The sequence below is a fragment of the Anomaloglossus baeobatrachus genome, chromosome 2, assembly GCF_048569485.1.
Source record: "Anomaloglossus baeobatrachus isolate aAnoBae1 chromosome 2, aAnoBae1.hap1, whole genome shotgun sequence".
NCBI lineage: Eukaryota > Metazoa > Chordata > Amphibia > Anura > Aromobatidae > Anomaloglossus > Anomaloglossus baeobatrachus.
In genome coordinates this window covers 751,352,051-751,365,440 of record NC_134354.1, presented here as the reverse complement: position 1 = coordinate 751,365,440, position 13,390 = coordinate 751,352,051, and the positions used below count along the sequence as shown (strand labels likewise).

Below are 13,390 nucleotides of genomic sequence, written 5' to 3'. Positions count from 1 at the left end.
GGTACTACATCTAGTGATAAATATATTTGAACTGAGATCAAAGGAAAGGAAGGACAAGGTGAAGACCCTGCCAGGCTACCTGTGATATGAAAGACAATCCCTTTTTGTAATCCTTTGCATATCTATCACTACATAGCTTATAATATGTGCTGTCTAATTTACTACAGGTATAAAAAGTAGAAGTCCATCCACTCAAAGCTTAACGTCAGTGGACCTTAAAGACGTCACTAAACCTTATCCTGAGTTACCGCCTAAGGGAATAAGGAGAAGGCTGGACACTGGTTCTAGTAATGGATACCAGCGACCTGGATCAGTGTAAGTCCTAGATAAAATATATTTTATGTACCCTAAAAGCACAATTCACACTGCGCTTGGAGCTTGGAGTTTGTGTCATAGGGATATAATGGAGAATTATCCCGATGCTCATATCTAATGTAATCAATCCGCTGATGTATCCCAATATACAGTCATGGTCAAAGGTTTTGAGATTGACACAAATCCCTGATTCCGTTTTCATTTACATTATCTGTAGATTGTTATGGACAGTGATCAGATGAATTGCAAAAAAATCGCAAAGTGATTCATTGCCAAGAAAATCAGCTGAATAACAAACACTGTATTTCCATTGAATTTCAGCCCTGCCACTTTTTGATATCATTTCAATTAGCTCAGGAGAAAATTTTAACAAGGACAAGGCAGCTGGTATCCCCTGTCATGCTGATTGAATTATAAGAGTAGACCGGTTGTTTTAAAAGGGGGTTGATGCTTGTAATTATTGGCATTTTTCTGTGTGTTGACCATGGTTACCTCCAATGAAATGCTTGTGGTTATTATCCCTTTCTATCAAAAGGGCTTTACATGCAAGGACATTGCTGCTTGTAAGATTGCCCATAAATCAACCATTTATCAGATCACTAAGAACTTCAAAGAGAGATGTTCACTTGCTATGAAGAAGGCTAGACAGTCTAGCAAATGGCAGGACCAGCTGTAAAGATTCAGCTACGAAATCAGTTAAATACCAGTGCAGAGCTTGCTCAAAAATGGCAGCAGGCAGTTGTCAGTGCATATGTATGTGCAGCCAGGCAAAGGCGTTTGCAGGCTGGCCTCGTGTCAAGAATGGGCAGCATAAAGGACATTTGTGTCCAAGAAAAACATCACAAACAGACTGACATTCTGCTGGATGTTTAGGGATCGGGCTGCAAAACTGGGGTAAACTTAATTCTCTGATGAATCCTTCTTCAGACTGTTTGGGACATCTGGAATAATGAATGTCTGGAGAAGTAAAGGTGAGTGCTACTATAAGTTCTGTGTCTTCCAACAGTAAAGCATCCTGAGACCATTCATGTGTGGGGGCTTTTCACCCATGGAGGGGGCTCACTCACAGTTTTGCCTAAGAGCACGGCCATGAATAAAGAATGGGATCTAAGCCTCCTCCAAGAGCAATTTCTTCTTATGAACATTCACACCTGGGTAACGGAAAAGGGGAAAGACCTTCTACAGGCAGAACACCCAACTGATCCCTGTACAGGCTAGTAAGACCCTAGCTGTACAACTAATACCACCACCTAAGGCCTGACTCCCTAGATATCCGTCAAGGGGTTTATCGTACCTTCTGAAGGACCAGATCAGAGGCCTTCACACTCTACCAACAAAGGGAAAAGAAATTTCTCATGAGGATAAAAAAAACCCAGAGTGAGAAAGCTAAAAATGTTTATGTAAAGTGAAAGGAAGGAAAACAAACCAACTCTCAGCAGGCACTTAAGTGGTGTTTACCAAAAGGTAAACCCCTAAGCTGAAGGGCTGGAACTCCTAGAAACAAGTCTACCTAGAGATGTAGCCAGCAAAGAAGCACAGTAAGGGTACCGTCTCAGTAAACAACATACCAGCGATTCCGACCACGATACAACCTGGTCAGGATCGCTGGTGCATCGCTAAATGGTCGCTAGTGATCTGTCAAACAGTCAGATCTTCCCAACGACCAGCCACCAGCGACTCATGTAACGATGCTGCGCTTGGTAACCAGGGTAAATATCGGGTAACTAAGCAAAACACTTGGTTACCCGATACTTACCCTGGTTACCAGCATATACCGCTTACAGGCTGCCAGCGCTGGCTCCCTGTATACGTAGCTAGGGTACACATCGGGTTATTAAGCAAAGCGCTTTGCTTAGTTACCCGATATTTACCCTGGTTACCAGCGTACGCTGCTTACACAAAGTTGGTGCTCGTTGGTCTCCCGCCGTCAAACACGCCAATGTGTGCTGCACAGAGGGGGACCAACGAGCAATGAACCAGAACAGTGTGTAACGATCAGCGATTTCACCGCAGGGGCCAGGTCGCTGCTTAGTGTCACACACAGCGAGCTCGCTGATGAGGTCACTGGTATGTCACAAAACCTGTGACTCAGCAGCGATCTCACTATGTGAGAAGTACCCCTAAAACGTGAACATAAATAATTCAACCCAGAATGTGATAGGCCACCTACTTCGGAGAAATTAGAAACACCTGGAGAGAAGTGAACCAAGAAAGGAGAACAAAGACAATAGGAACCATCAGCATTTGGACAGAGAAGAAAAAGGCAATAGCCCAGCAGATAGAAGAACCGACCACACAACCACAGGCAAAAGTGATGACTGAGTGGCTCGGTGAGCAAAACATTGACATTTTTTCGGTCCATGGCCAGGAAAAGGAAACTCCTCAGATCTCAATCCCAAGGAGAAACATGTCCTCAGTCCTCAAAAAGCTGGAGGACAACCAAAAACACAGAAATTGTGATAAACTCTGATCACTGATTAGACAAGAATGGGCCATCAGTCAGAATTTGGCATAGAAATCAAAGTTTGTGTCAGTCTCAAAACTTTGGTCCGGGACTGTTTATACATATACGAGAGGCTGCTGCTAAGTCTTTGGCTTTACCCAGAAAAAAACGAGATATGATGATGAAACTTTACATTTCTTTCACATACTCTCCACTGATGTCAACACACGTCTTACATCGGTATTCCAAGTTCTGTAAGCCTAGCAAAAAGAAGGATTTTGGTTGTGCCTCAAACCAGGCATCCGTAGCAGCCACTGCATCAGACATGGTGTGAAATTTGGTACCCTTGAGGTGTTTCTTCAGGTTTGGAAACATATGATAGTCGTAGGGAGCTAGATCTGGTGAAGAAGGTGGGTGGTCACCAGCTGGAAGCCCAGCTCTGCCGGTTTTGCCGTGGTTGGTTGTGCAGTGTGAGCGGAGGCGTTGTCTTGCAGGAACATGATTCCTTTGATCAGCTTGCCGCACCTTTTGGCCTTCAAAGCTGCCTTAATTTAGTCCAAACGTTCAATGTGATACATTGCATTGATGGTGGAACCCTTTTGAAAGTAGTCCACTAGCAGCACGCCCTCCTTATCCCAGAACACAGACGCCGCCCATCACCTTAGTGGCTGATTTTTTCACACTGAACTTCTTTGGAAGAGGAGAACCACTGTGCCTCCACTCTTTTGACTGCTCCTTGTTTTCAGGGTCATACAAATAAATCCAGGTCTCATCCATAGTGACCGGTTCATCCAGGAAGTTCTTATCAGTCCAGAAATGCTGACAAATGGACCGGGAAGATTTCACTTTCATGCTTCTCTAATTTGTTGTCAAACATTTGGGGACTCACTTTGCAGATCGCTTCCTCATGTCCAAATATTCATGGATAATGACACAAACATGTTCACAGGAATTCCCCATGATGTCTGTTATTGCTTTAGCTGAAATCCGTGGATTCTCCAGTATGAGGTTGTGCACAGCATCGACGATCTCCGGAACAACAACCACTCTCAGTCGTCCAGGACGTTCCTCATCATTGGTGCTGAAGTGGCCCGTTTTAAATTTGGCAACCCAGTTCTTAACTGTAGAATATGAAGGGCATTGATCCCCCAATGTCTGCGACATATCACCATGAATATCCTTTGCAGACTTTCCTTGCAGAAACAAGAATTTTATCCCTCCTCTGCTCTCTGTTGCTGTGAATATCGCATTAGACTCCGCCATTTTGGTTTCCCGCGTGCGTAGAACACTGTTGCCATAAGCAACAAACACAACATTTTGAAAACATATATTAGACACATAAGGCTTTCATGTGATGTAACATTGGTTACCATAGAAACAAAAAAAGATCACGAAGCTAAAGATTTATCAGCAGCCCCTTGTATATCTGTATGCTCTTTTACAGTATATGCGGTAAACGATAAATGCTTTGTTTTCGTAGGGTGGCAGCTAAGGCGCAGCTTTTCGAGAACGCTGGATCAAACAAACAATCTATAATTGGACGGTAAGGTGTTGATTTAATTTGAATTTGCTAAAAAAAAAAAAAAAAATATTATTATTATTATTATGTACAGAGCACAGAACAGACCTTCCTTACCTTTCTTTTTAGCTCGATATATTATCTTACCCAGCTTTCAACAAAAAAATTAGATTTTTGTTTTACTCTGTTGGGAGACGTTTATGCTCTATGTGTCTAGGTCGCCACCCAGTGGTAGTAAGGTGAACTGCAGACTGTCCCCAGTTTTGCAGGCATGTGACAATGATGTATAGAATTCGCATTATGAGAAATGGAGTCTTTAATGGAATTTGCAGAAAGTTAAGGGTTAATTTAAAAAAATAATATTATATATATATATATATATATATATATATAATATTTTTAGGCGATATGTTACAACATTTTATAGTTTTAAAGGGGTCCCTAAAGTAACAAAATCAGATAGTAATCACCCTCCCTGAATCCAGTGCCCATTGTCCACTGCTGCTTCTTTCTTAGTTTTTTTTTACTGCAGCAGTAACATGATTTCAACAGCGTACATCACCGCTGCAGCCAATCACTGACCTCAGCAGCTTGTGCCATCTATATTGACAGAGCTGCTGAACTTAGTGATTGGCAGCAGCAGTGATGTGACTTGCAAATGTGACATCATTGCCAAAATAGGGACAGGAGCAGCAGTGGAAAGCCAGCACTGGACCTGGGAAGAGATGATTTAGTTATCTTACAGCAGGTTTATCATTTGGGAAAATAATTATTAAAATTAGTAGTAATATTACTAATAATATTAATAATATAAATATTTAATTTAATTATTCTATATAAATTGTATATATATTTTTTTATATATAATAATTTAGTTTAATAATATTTAATTGATAATTAATAATATAAGCTACTGCTGATCATACAGCAGCCACTAGTGGAGAAACTTGGTATTACATCCTGGCTATTCAGATCATGAGCATAGTGGCAGATCATACCAGCACATTGAATGCAGAAAAAAAAAAAACAAAACCCAAAAAATAATCTCCAGAGTAGAGATGAGCGAACTGGTCCCGGTTCGGCTCGAGGCCGGTTCGCCGAACGGGGGTCCCGTTCGAGTTCGGCTCGTCGAACGTTCGACGAACCGAACTCGAACGTATAGGCTATAATGGGAGGCAATCACAAACACATAAAAATGCATTATAAATGTACACAAACAGTTAATAAACATTGCCATAACACTTACCGGTCCCCGCGATCCCTCCTGCACTCTGTCTCCTGCCGCTATTCCATCCGATGATCGCTGAATCCTCCCGGTGACCTGCACTGCCAGCAGAGAAGCAGGACCTATCGTGACGTTAAAATAGCCATGTGACCAGTCACGTGGCTATTATCTCATTGGCTACAGACTGGTCACATGACTATGACACGTCATGTAGGACCTGCGAGTGCATCTCTCCGGTACACGGTGCACATATGTGTATCGCCGTGTACCGGCGACATGCTCTAGCACACGGTCGACTCCCCGTTCCGTTAGGGACCGGCTGACACAGCCGGTCATTAACGGAGATCACCGTTGCCATAGCAACGCAGTTAGCGGTGACGTCACCGCTAACCGCGGCTCCGGGAGCACCGTTGCTATGGTAACGCGTCTGTCAGCGTTACCGCTAGCAGCCAGCACTGATCACTCACGGAGTGAAGGCTGTACGCTGCTTCCCGATTGTAGTGAGCATTGTAGTGAGGATGGAGGTTCCCCAGCCCCAAGTGATGAGCTGGTGAATCTCATCCTCACTACAATCGTCACTACTACTACTACTACACTAGTGAGGATTGTAGTGAGGATGGAGGTTCCCCAGCCCCAAGTGATGAGCTGGTGAATCTCATCCTCACTACAATCGTCACTACTACTACACTAGAAAGAAAGAAGACAGAAGAGCAGGATCGTGGAGGGCTGACAGGGGGTAATAAAGATGGAGTCTCTAATGTGTCTGTGTATTTATTTCTATTAAAGTATTTTTTCTCTGTGTGGTGTCTTTTTTTTAACCCTTTATTGGAGATTCTTAATGGCCGGGTCAAACGTGCCTGACATTAAGAATCTCTGGCTTAATACTGGCTGGTAAAACAAAGCCAGTATTAACTCATGATTACCCAACAAGCCACCCGGCTCCAGGGCTGTTGGAAGAGTTGGATACAGCGCCAGATGATGGCGCTTCTATGAGAGCGCCATTTTCTGGGACGGCTGCGGACTGAAATCCGCAGCAGAGGCGCCCACAAACCTCGGGCTAACCTGTGCTGCGGATTCCAATCCCCAGCTGCCTAGTTGTACCCGGCTGGACACAAAAATAGGGCAAAGCCCACGTCATTTGTTTTTTAATTATTTCATGAAATAAGTGAAATAATTAAAAAAAACGGGCTTCCCTATATTTTTGGTTCCCAGCCGGGTACAAATAGGCAACTGGGGGTTGGAGGCAGCCCGTGGCTGCCAGCTGTACCTGGCTAGCATACAAAAATATGGCGAAGCCCACGTCATTTTTTTGGTGGGCAAAAAACCTCTGCATACAGTCCTGGATGGAGTATGCTGAGCCTTGTAGTTCTGCAGCTGCTGTCTGCTCTTCTCCATACAGACAGACAGCAGCTGCAGAACTACAAGGCTCAGCATACTCCATCCAGGACTGTATGCAGAAGTTTTTTGCCCCCTGAAAAAATTATGTGGGCTTCGCCATATTTTTGTATGCTAGCCAGGTACAGCAGGCAGGTACGGCTGCCCCCAACCCCCAGTTGCCTATTTGTACCCGGCTGGGAACCAAAAATAAAGGGAAGCCCTTTTTTTATTATTTCATGAATTTCATGAAATAATTAGAAAACAAATGACGTAGGCTTTGCCCCATTTTTGTGTCCAGCCAGGTACAACTAGGCAGCTGGGGATTGGAATCCGCACCACCGGTTGGCCTGAGCTTTCTGGGCCCCACTGCTGCGAATTGCAGTCTGCAGCCACCTCAGAAAATGGCATTTTCATAGAAGCGCCATCTTCTGGCGCTGTATCCAACTCTTCCAGCACCTGCCTGCTATACCTGGCTAGCATACAAAAATATGGCGAAGCTCACGTCCTTTTTTTGTAGTTTTTTGGCAAAAAAAATAAAAAATGCTTCCCTGGATTTTCCATTGCCAGTGAAGGTAACACCAAGCAGTGGGGGTTAGCAGCCAGTAGCTCCTTGGATTACCCTTAGCTAGCAATACTAAAAATGCAGCGGGAGCCCATATATATTTTTTTTAATTATTTATTTAAATAACTAAAAATAAAATGGGCTTCCCTGTATTTTGATTGCTGGACATCACAGTGCTGTAAAAATAAATCTTTAAAAAAATGACGTAGCGCTCCGCGGTATTTTTGATTCTCAGCGCAGATAAAGCAGACAGCTATGGGTTGCCACCCCCATCTGCCTGCCGTTACCTTGGTTGTCAATCAAAATACAGGGAAGCCCATTAATTTTTTCTATTTAAAAAATAGTTAAAAAAAAAAATGACGTTGGGTCCCCCCATTTTTGATAGCCAGCTAGGGTAAAGCAGACGGCTGTAGCCTGAAAACCACAGCTGGCAGCTTGACCGTGGTTGGGGATCCAATGTGGAGGTCCCCTCAGGCTCTTTTTTATAATTATTTTATAAATATTAATAATTACACAATAAAAGTAGGGTCCCCCCCAAATTGGATCACCAGCCAAGGTAAAGCGGACAGCTGTGGTCTGGTATTCTCAGGGTGGGAAGGTCCATAGTTATTGGGCCTTCACAGCCTAAAAATAGCAGGCCGCAGGCACCCCAGACGTGGCGCATCCACTAGATGCGCCAATCCTGGCGCTTCACCCCAGCTCATCCCGTGCCCTGGTGCAGTGGCAAACGGGGTAATAAATCGGGTTGATACTAGCTGTAAAGTCACCTGAGATCAAGCCCAGCAGTTTGTGATGTCATGGCGTCTATTAGATACCCAACATCATAAACTGTCAGTACTAACAAAAACAAAAAATCGACAAAAGAAATTTATTTGAAAAAACAGTCCCCAAAACATTTCCTCTTTCACCAATTTATTGTAAGAAAAAAAATAAAGGGGTCCCACGACGACTCTGGACCGTCTAGAATATGGGGGGGAGACACTCAGGGAACGTATCCCCCATTTTCTAGGAGTGCGGACCCTTCATGTGAGGAGTGTGGGTGCAATGAATCTGCACTCACTCTCCCCGGGTCCACAGCAGCAGAGTCCATGTCGTAATGGTTGCTACCAAAGCTGCAATGCCCTGCTCATGAGGTAAGGGCATGCCTAATCAGGAGAACTACTGTAGAGGAAGCTCTGCTCACTGGTATATAGGTGCTCAGAGGTAATAATAGATAAAATTAGTGAGTAACCTCGGCACTCTATATCTCCCAGACTAAGTCAGTAAGTCACAATGGATAGTAATGCAAAATCACTCTTTATTGGTCCGTATTAAGAATTTTTTTTTTCATAAGCATATATGTTTTTGTCCAAAACAAGTTACAAATGACGTTTCGGCCTGAGCCTTCGTCAGATTGGACTTATCTGCATGTAATCATGAAAAATGACAATAATCAGTATCACATAAGAGTGAGAGAACAATAACATAAACTCGAACAATGTAGAGGTACAATTGGGATGCAGCAAAAAAATTGCAACACAGCAAGAAATGAAACACATGATACAAATGTCATAATACAGTACAAGGACAATATAGTAATGACAAATATGGGGTCAGAGTAGGCTTAGACAGCTCTGGTACGAAAGAGATGTCAATCATAAAGTAACATGTGCAGTAGGTGTAGAGCTACAGTATGCATGGCAGAGCTAATGGGTAGACCGACCATAGAAAAAGAACGGAGAAAAAGTGGAGAAAAAAGTGGAGAAAAAGTGGAGAAAAAGTGGAGCATAAGAGGAGAAAAAGTGGAGAAAAAGTGGAGAAAAAGTGGAGCATAAGAGGAGAAAAAGTGGAGAAAAAGTGGAGGAAAAGTGGAGAAAAAGTGGAGCATAAGAGGAGAAAAAGTGGAGAAAAAGTGGAGAAAAAGTGGAGCATAAGAGGAGAAAAAGTGGAGAAAAAGTGGAGAAAAAAGTGGAGAAAAAGTGGAGCATAAGAGGAGAAAAAGTGGAGAAAAAAGTGGGGGAAAAGTGAAGAAAAAGTGGAGCATAAGAGGAGAAAAAGTGGAGAAAAAGTGGAGAAAAAGTGGAGAAAAAGTGGAGCATAAGAGGAGAAAAAGTGGAGAAAAAAGTGGAGAAAAAAGTGAGAAAAAGTGAAGAAAAAGTGGAGAAAAAGTGGAGCATAAGAGGAGAAAAAGTGGAGAAAAAGTGGAGCATAAGAGGAGAAAAAGTGGAGAAAAAGTGGAGAAAAAGTGGAGCATAAGAGGAGAAAAAGTGGAGAAAAAGTGGAGAAAAAAGTGGAGAAAAAGTGGAGCATAAGAGGAGAAAAAGTGGAGAAAAAAGTGGGGAAAAAGTGGAGCATAAGAGGAGAAAAAGTGGAGAAAAGTGGAGAAAAAGTGGAGCATAAGAGGAGAAAAAGTGGAGAAAAAGTGGAGAAAAAGTGGAGCATAAGAGGAGAAAAAGTGGAGAAAAAGTGGAGAAAAAGTGGAGCATAAGAGGAGAAAAAGTGGAGAAAAAGTGGAGAAAAAAGTGGAGAAAAAAGTGGAGAAAAAGTGGAGCATAAGAAGAGAAAAAGTGGAGAAAAAAGTGGGGAAAAAGTGGAGAAAAAGTGGAGCATAAGAGGAGAAAAAGTGGAGAAAAAGTGGAGCATAAGAGGAGAAAAAGTGGAGAAAAAGTGGAGAAAAAGTGGAGCATAAAAGGAGAAAAAGTGGAGAAAAAAGTGGAGAAAAAGTGGAGAAAAAGTGGAGAAAAAGTGGAGCATAAGAGGAGAAAAAGTGGAGAAAAAGTGGAGAAAAAGTGGAGCATAAGAGGAGAAAAAGTGGAGAAAAAGTGGAGCATAAGAGGAGAAAAAGTGGAGAAAAAGTGGAGAAAAAAGTGGAGAAAAAAGTGGAGAAAAAATGGAGCATAAGAGGAGAAAAAGTGGAGAAAAAAAGTGGGGAAAAAGTGGAGAAAAAGTGGAGCATAAGAGGAGAAAAAGTGGAGAAAAAAGTGGAGAAAAAGTGGAGAAAAAGTGGAGCATAAGAGGAGAAAAAGTGGAGAAAAAGTGGAGAAAAAGTGGAGAAAAAGTGGAGCATAAGAGGAGAAAAAGTGGAGAAAAAAGTGGAGAAAAAGTGGAGCATAAGAGGAGAAAAAGTGGAGAAAAAGTGGAGAAAAAGTGGAGCATAAGAGGAGAAAAAGTGGAGAAAAAGTGGAGCATAAGAGGAGAAAAAGTGGAGAAAAAAGTGGAGAAAAAGTGGAGAAAAAGTGGAGCATAAGAGGAGAAAAAGTGGAGAAAAAGTGGAGAAAAAGTGGAGCATAAGAGGAGAAAAAGTGGAGAAAAAAGTGGAGAAAAAGTGGAGCATAAGAGGAGAAAAAGTGGAGAAAAAAGTGGAGAAAAAGTGGAGAAAAAGTGGAGAAAAAGTGGAGCATAAGAGGAGAAAAAGTGGAGAAAAAGTGGAGAAAAAAGTGGAGAAAAAAGTGGAGAAAAAGTGGAGAAAAAGTGGAGATTAAGATGAGAAAAAGTGGAGAAAAAGTGGAGCATAAGAGGAGAAAAAGTGGAGAAAAAGTGGAGATTAAGAGGAGAAAAAGTGGAGAATAGGAGGAGAAAAAGTGGAGAAAAAGTGGAGAATAAGAGGAGAAAAAGTGGAGAATAAGTGGAGAAAAAAATGGAGAAAAAGTGGAGAAAAAAATGGAGAAAAAGTGGAACACCCTTTGGTACCTTTCATGTGGCACTAAGGGGTGCTTAGCTTTGTATTTAGCCAAAAAAATGAAAAAAAAAATGACGTAGGGTTCCCCCTAGTTTTGTAGCCAGCTAGGGTAAAGCAGACGGCTGCAGCCTGCAGACCACAGCTGGCAACCTCACCTTGGCTGGTAATCCAAAACTGAGGGCACCCCACGCTGTTATTTTAAATTAAATAAATAATTAAAAAAAAAACACGTAGGGGTCCCCCAAAATTGGATCACCAGCCAAGGTAAAGCAGACAGCTGGGGCCTGATATTCTCAGACTAGGGAGGTCCATGGTTATTGGAATCTCCCCAGCCTAAAAATAGCAGGCCGCAGCCACCCCAGAAGTGGCGCATCCATTAGATGCGCCAATCCTGGTGCTTCGCCCCAGCTCATCCCGCGCCCTGGTGCGGTGGCAAACGGGGTAATATATGGGGTTAATACCAGATGTGTAATGTCACCTGGCATCAAGCCCTGGGGTTGGTGAGGTCAGGCGTCTATCAGATACCCGACATCACCAACCCAGTCAGTAATAAAAAAAAATAGACGACAAACACATTTTTATTTGAAAAAAACACTCCCCAAAACATTCCCTCTTTAACCAATTTATTAGATTGAAAAACAAATCCAGGTCTGGTGTAATCCAAGGGGTTGCCATGACGATCCCACACTGTCCCAGTCAATGAAGAGCAGGATGTTCCCCATTGGCTGGGAGAGCAATGCAGTGACCTGAGCTAACATCAATGGGTCAGCCCAGGTCACTGCAGGGCATGACAAGTGCTGCTGTCAGCGAGGTACATTACCTGCGCTGATCTCCAGCACACTGACAGCCCCTGTCACTGAGTTCAATCACCGGCGCCTTCCCCTCAAGTATCGCGAGAGGTCCGTGACGTCACCGCTAGTCAGTCTCGGGTCGGAAGCGAGAGAAGGTGATGTGACAAGCGGCGGCCATGGAGGACAGTGACAGCGCTGAGGGTCGGGATGGGCGGGACTTCATCACCGCAGGTAAGCCGAGCGGGCGGGGGGGGTTTGTGTGTGTGTGTATGTATGTGTAAATGCCGCGGGCAGGAGGGGGCGGAGCGAGCTGAGCGGGGAAGTGTGGGCTTCCTGCACGTAACTAAGATAAACATCGGGTTACTAACCAAAGCGCTTTGCTTGGATACCCGATGTTTATCTTGGTTACCAGCTTCTGGCAGGCTGCCAGCGATGGCTCCTGCACACTGTAGCTGTAAAAAGCCCTGCTTTTTGCTGCTAGAACCGTTCTCGAACGTATCTAGAACTATCGAGCTTTTAGCAAAAAGCTCGAGTTCTAGTTCGATCTCGAACAGCCCCAAAATCACTCGAGCCCCGAACTGGAGAACCACGAACCACGAACCGCGCTCAACTCTACTCCAGAGGTATTTTCTTCACAATTTTACCGCACATGGATTTTTATTCTGCATTATTTTAGTATCGGTCCTCTCTGCCTTCTTAGTATGCACTATTTTTGGGGCACAGAAAGGGTTAAAGAACCCTTGTCATATGCGAATAAACAGGAAATGACTTTCACAAGATGAATAAATCGTAAACGTGTCTGACCGCGAGTCGTGGGAAATATTCCACAAAATAGGAAAAACGCTTCCCTTTCACCATGAAATAATATCCTCTCGGGACATTCATCCTGCGCCACAAAATAAGGAAGACAACTCATCAGCCTGCTGAGACTTGTAGTCCTGCAGTCAGCCTAAGAAACCAATCTAATTTAGATCTAGATTTACAATTTGTCTTCTCCCATTTTGCTGCATAGACTAACTACAGTCTAGTTCTCTCTGTTATCAGCCTTTTTTCTAAAATCTAAAAAACTTATAAGCTTTAAAATCTCATAAGCTTTTATAAGAGGACTTTTTCTCAGTTAAATGAATGCATTTAGGGCTTAAAAAGATTTTTGCAATTGGGTTTCATTAAACATTTTGCAGCGTTTGGTTTTTACAGGCTCTTTGTTTCACCGCACATTTAACTTTGATGTGGTCTGTGGTCATAAATCAGTGAAGTGGAGCTCAGAAAATACAGATAAAAAGTTACTCTCTCTCCCATCAAACCGTCATAGTGAGCTGGCTGATGGACTCTCAGTTAACTCATTCTGCAGCCAAAAGGCAAACAAGGCAAAATGATAATGAACCCTAATTCCAAAAATGATTTTAGAGCCAAATACATGCATTTATGTAAGAAAAAACAAATTGATGTCGAAAGTGGACATCCCCTTTAATTACATTAACATTGTACAATGTTTCAAAG

At 42.9% G+C, this 13,390-nt stretch overlaps 1 protein-coding gene across 1 annotated transcript in view; it reads left to right on the top strand.

The window, feature by feature from the left end:
* The window catches only part of ARHGAP42 (Rho GTPase activating protein 42), a 501,254-nt gene that overhangs the window by 485,329 nt on the left and 2,535 nt on the right, over positions 1-13,390 (top strand). The window contains exons 21-22 of the mRNA XM_075337479.1: positions 168-315; positions 4,239-4,301. Of these exons, the coding sequence (XP_075193594.1) occupies positions 168-315; positions 4,239-4,301 (211 nt within the window). The remainder of the gene's footprint in view (positions 1-167; positions 316-4,238; positions 4,302-13,390) is intronic.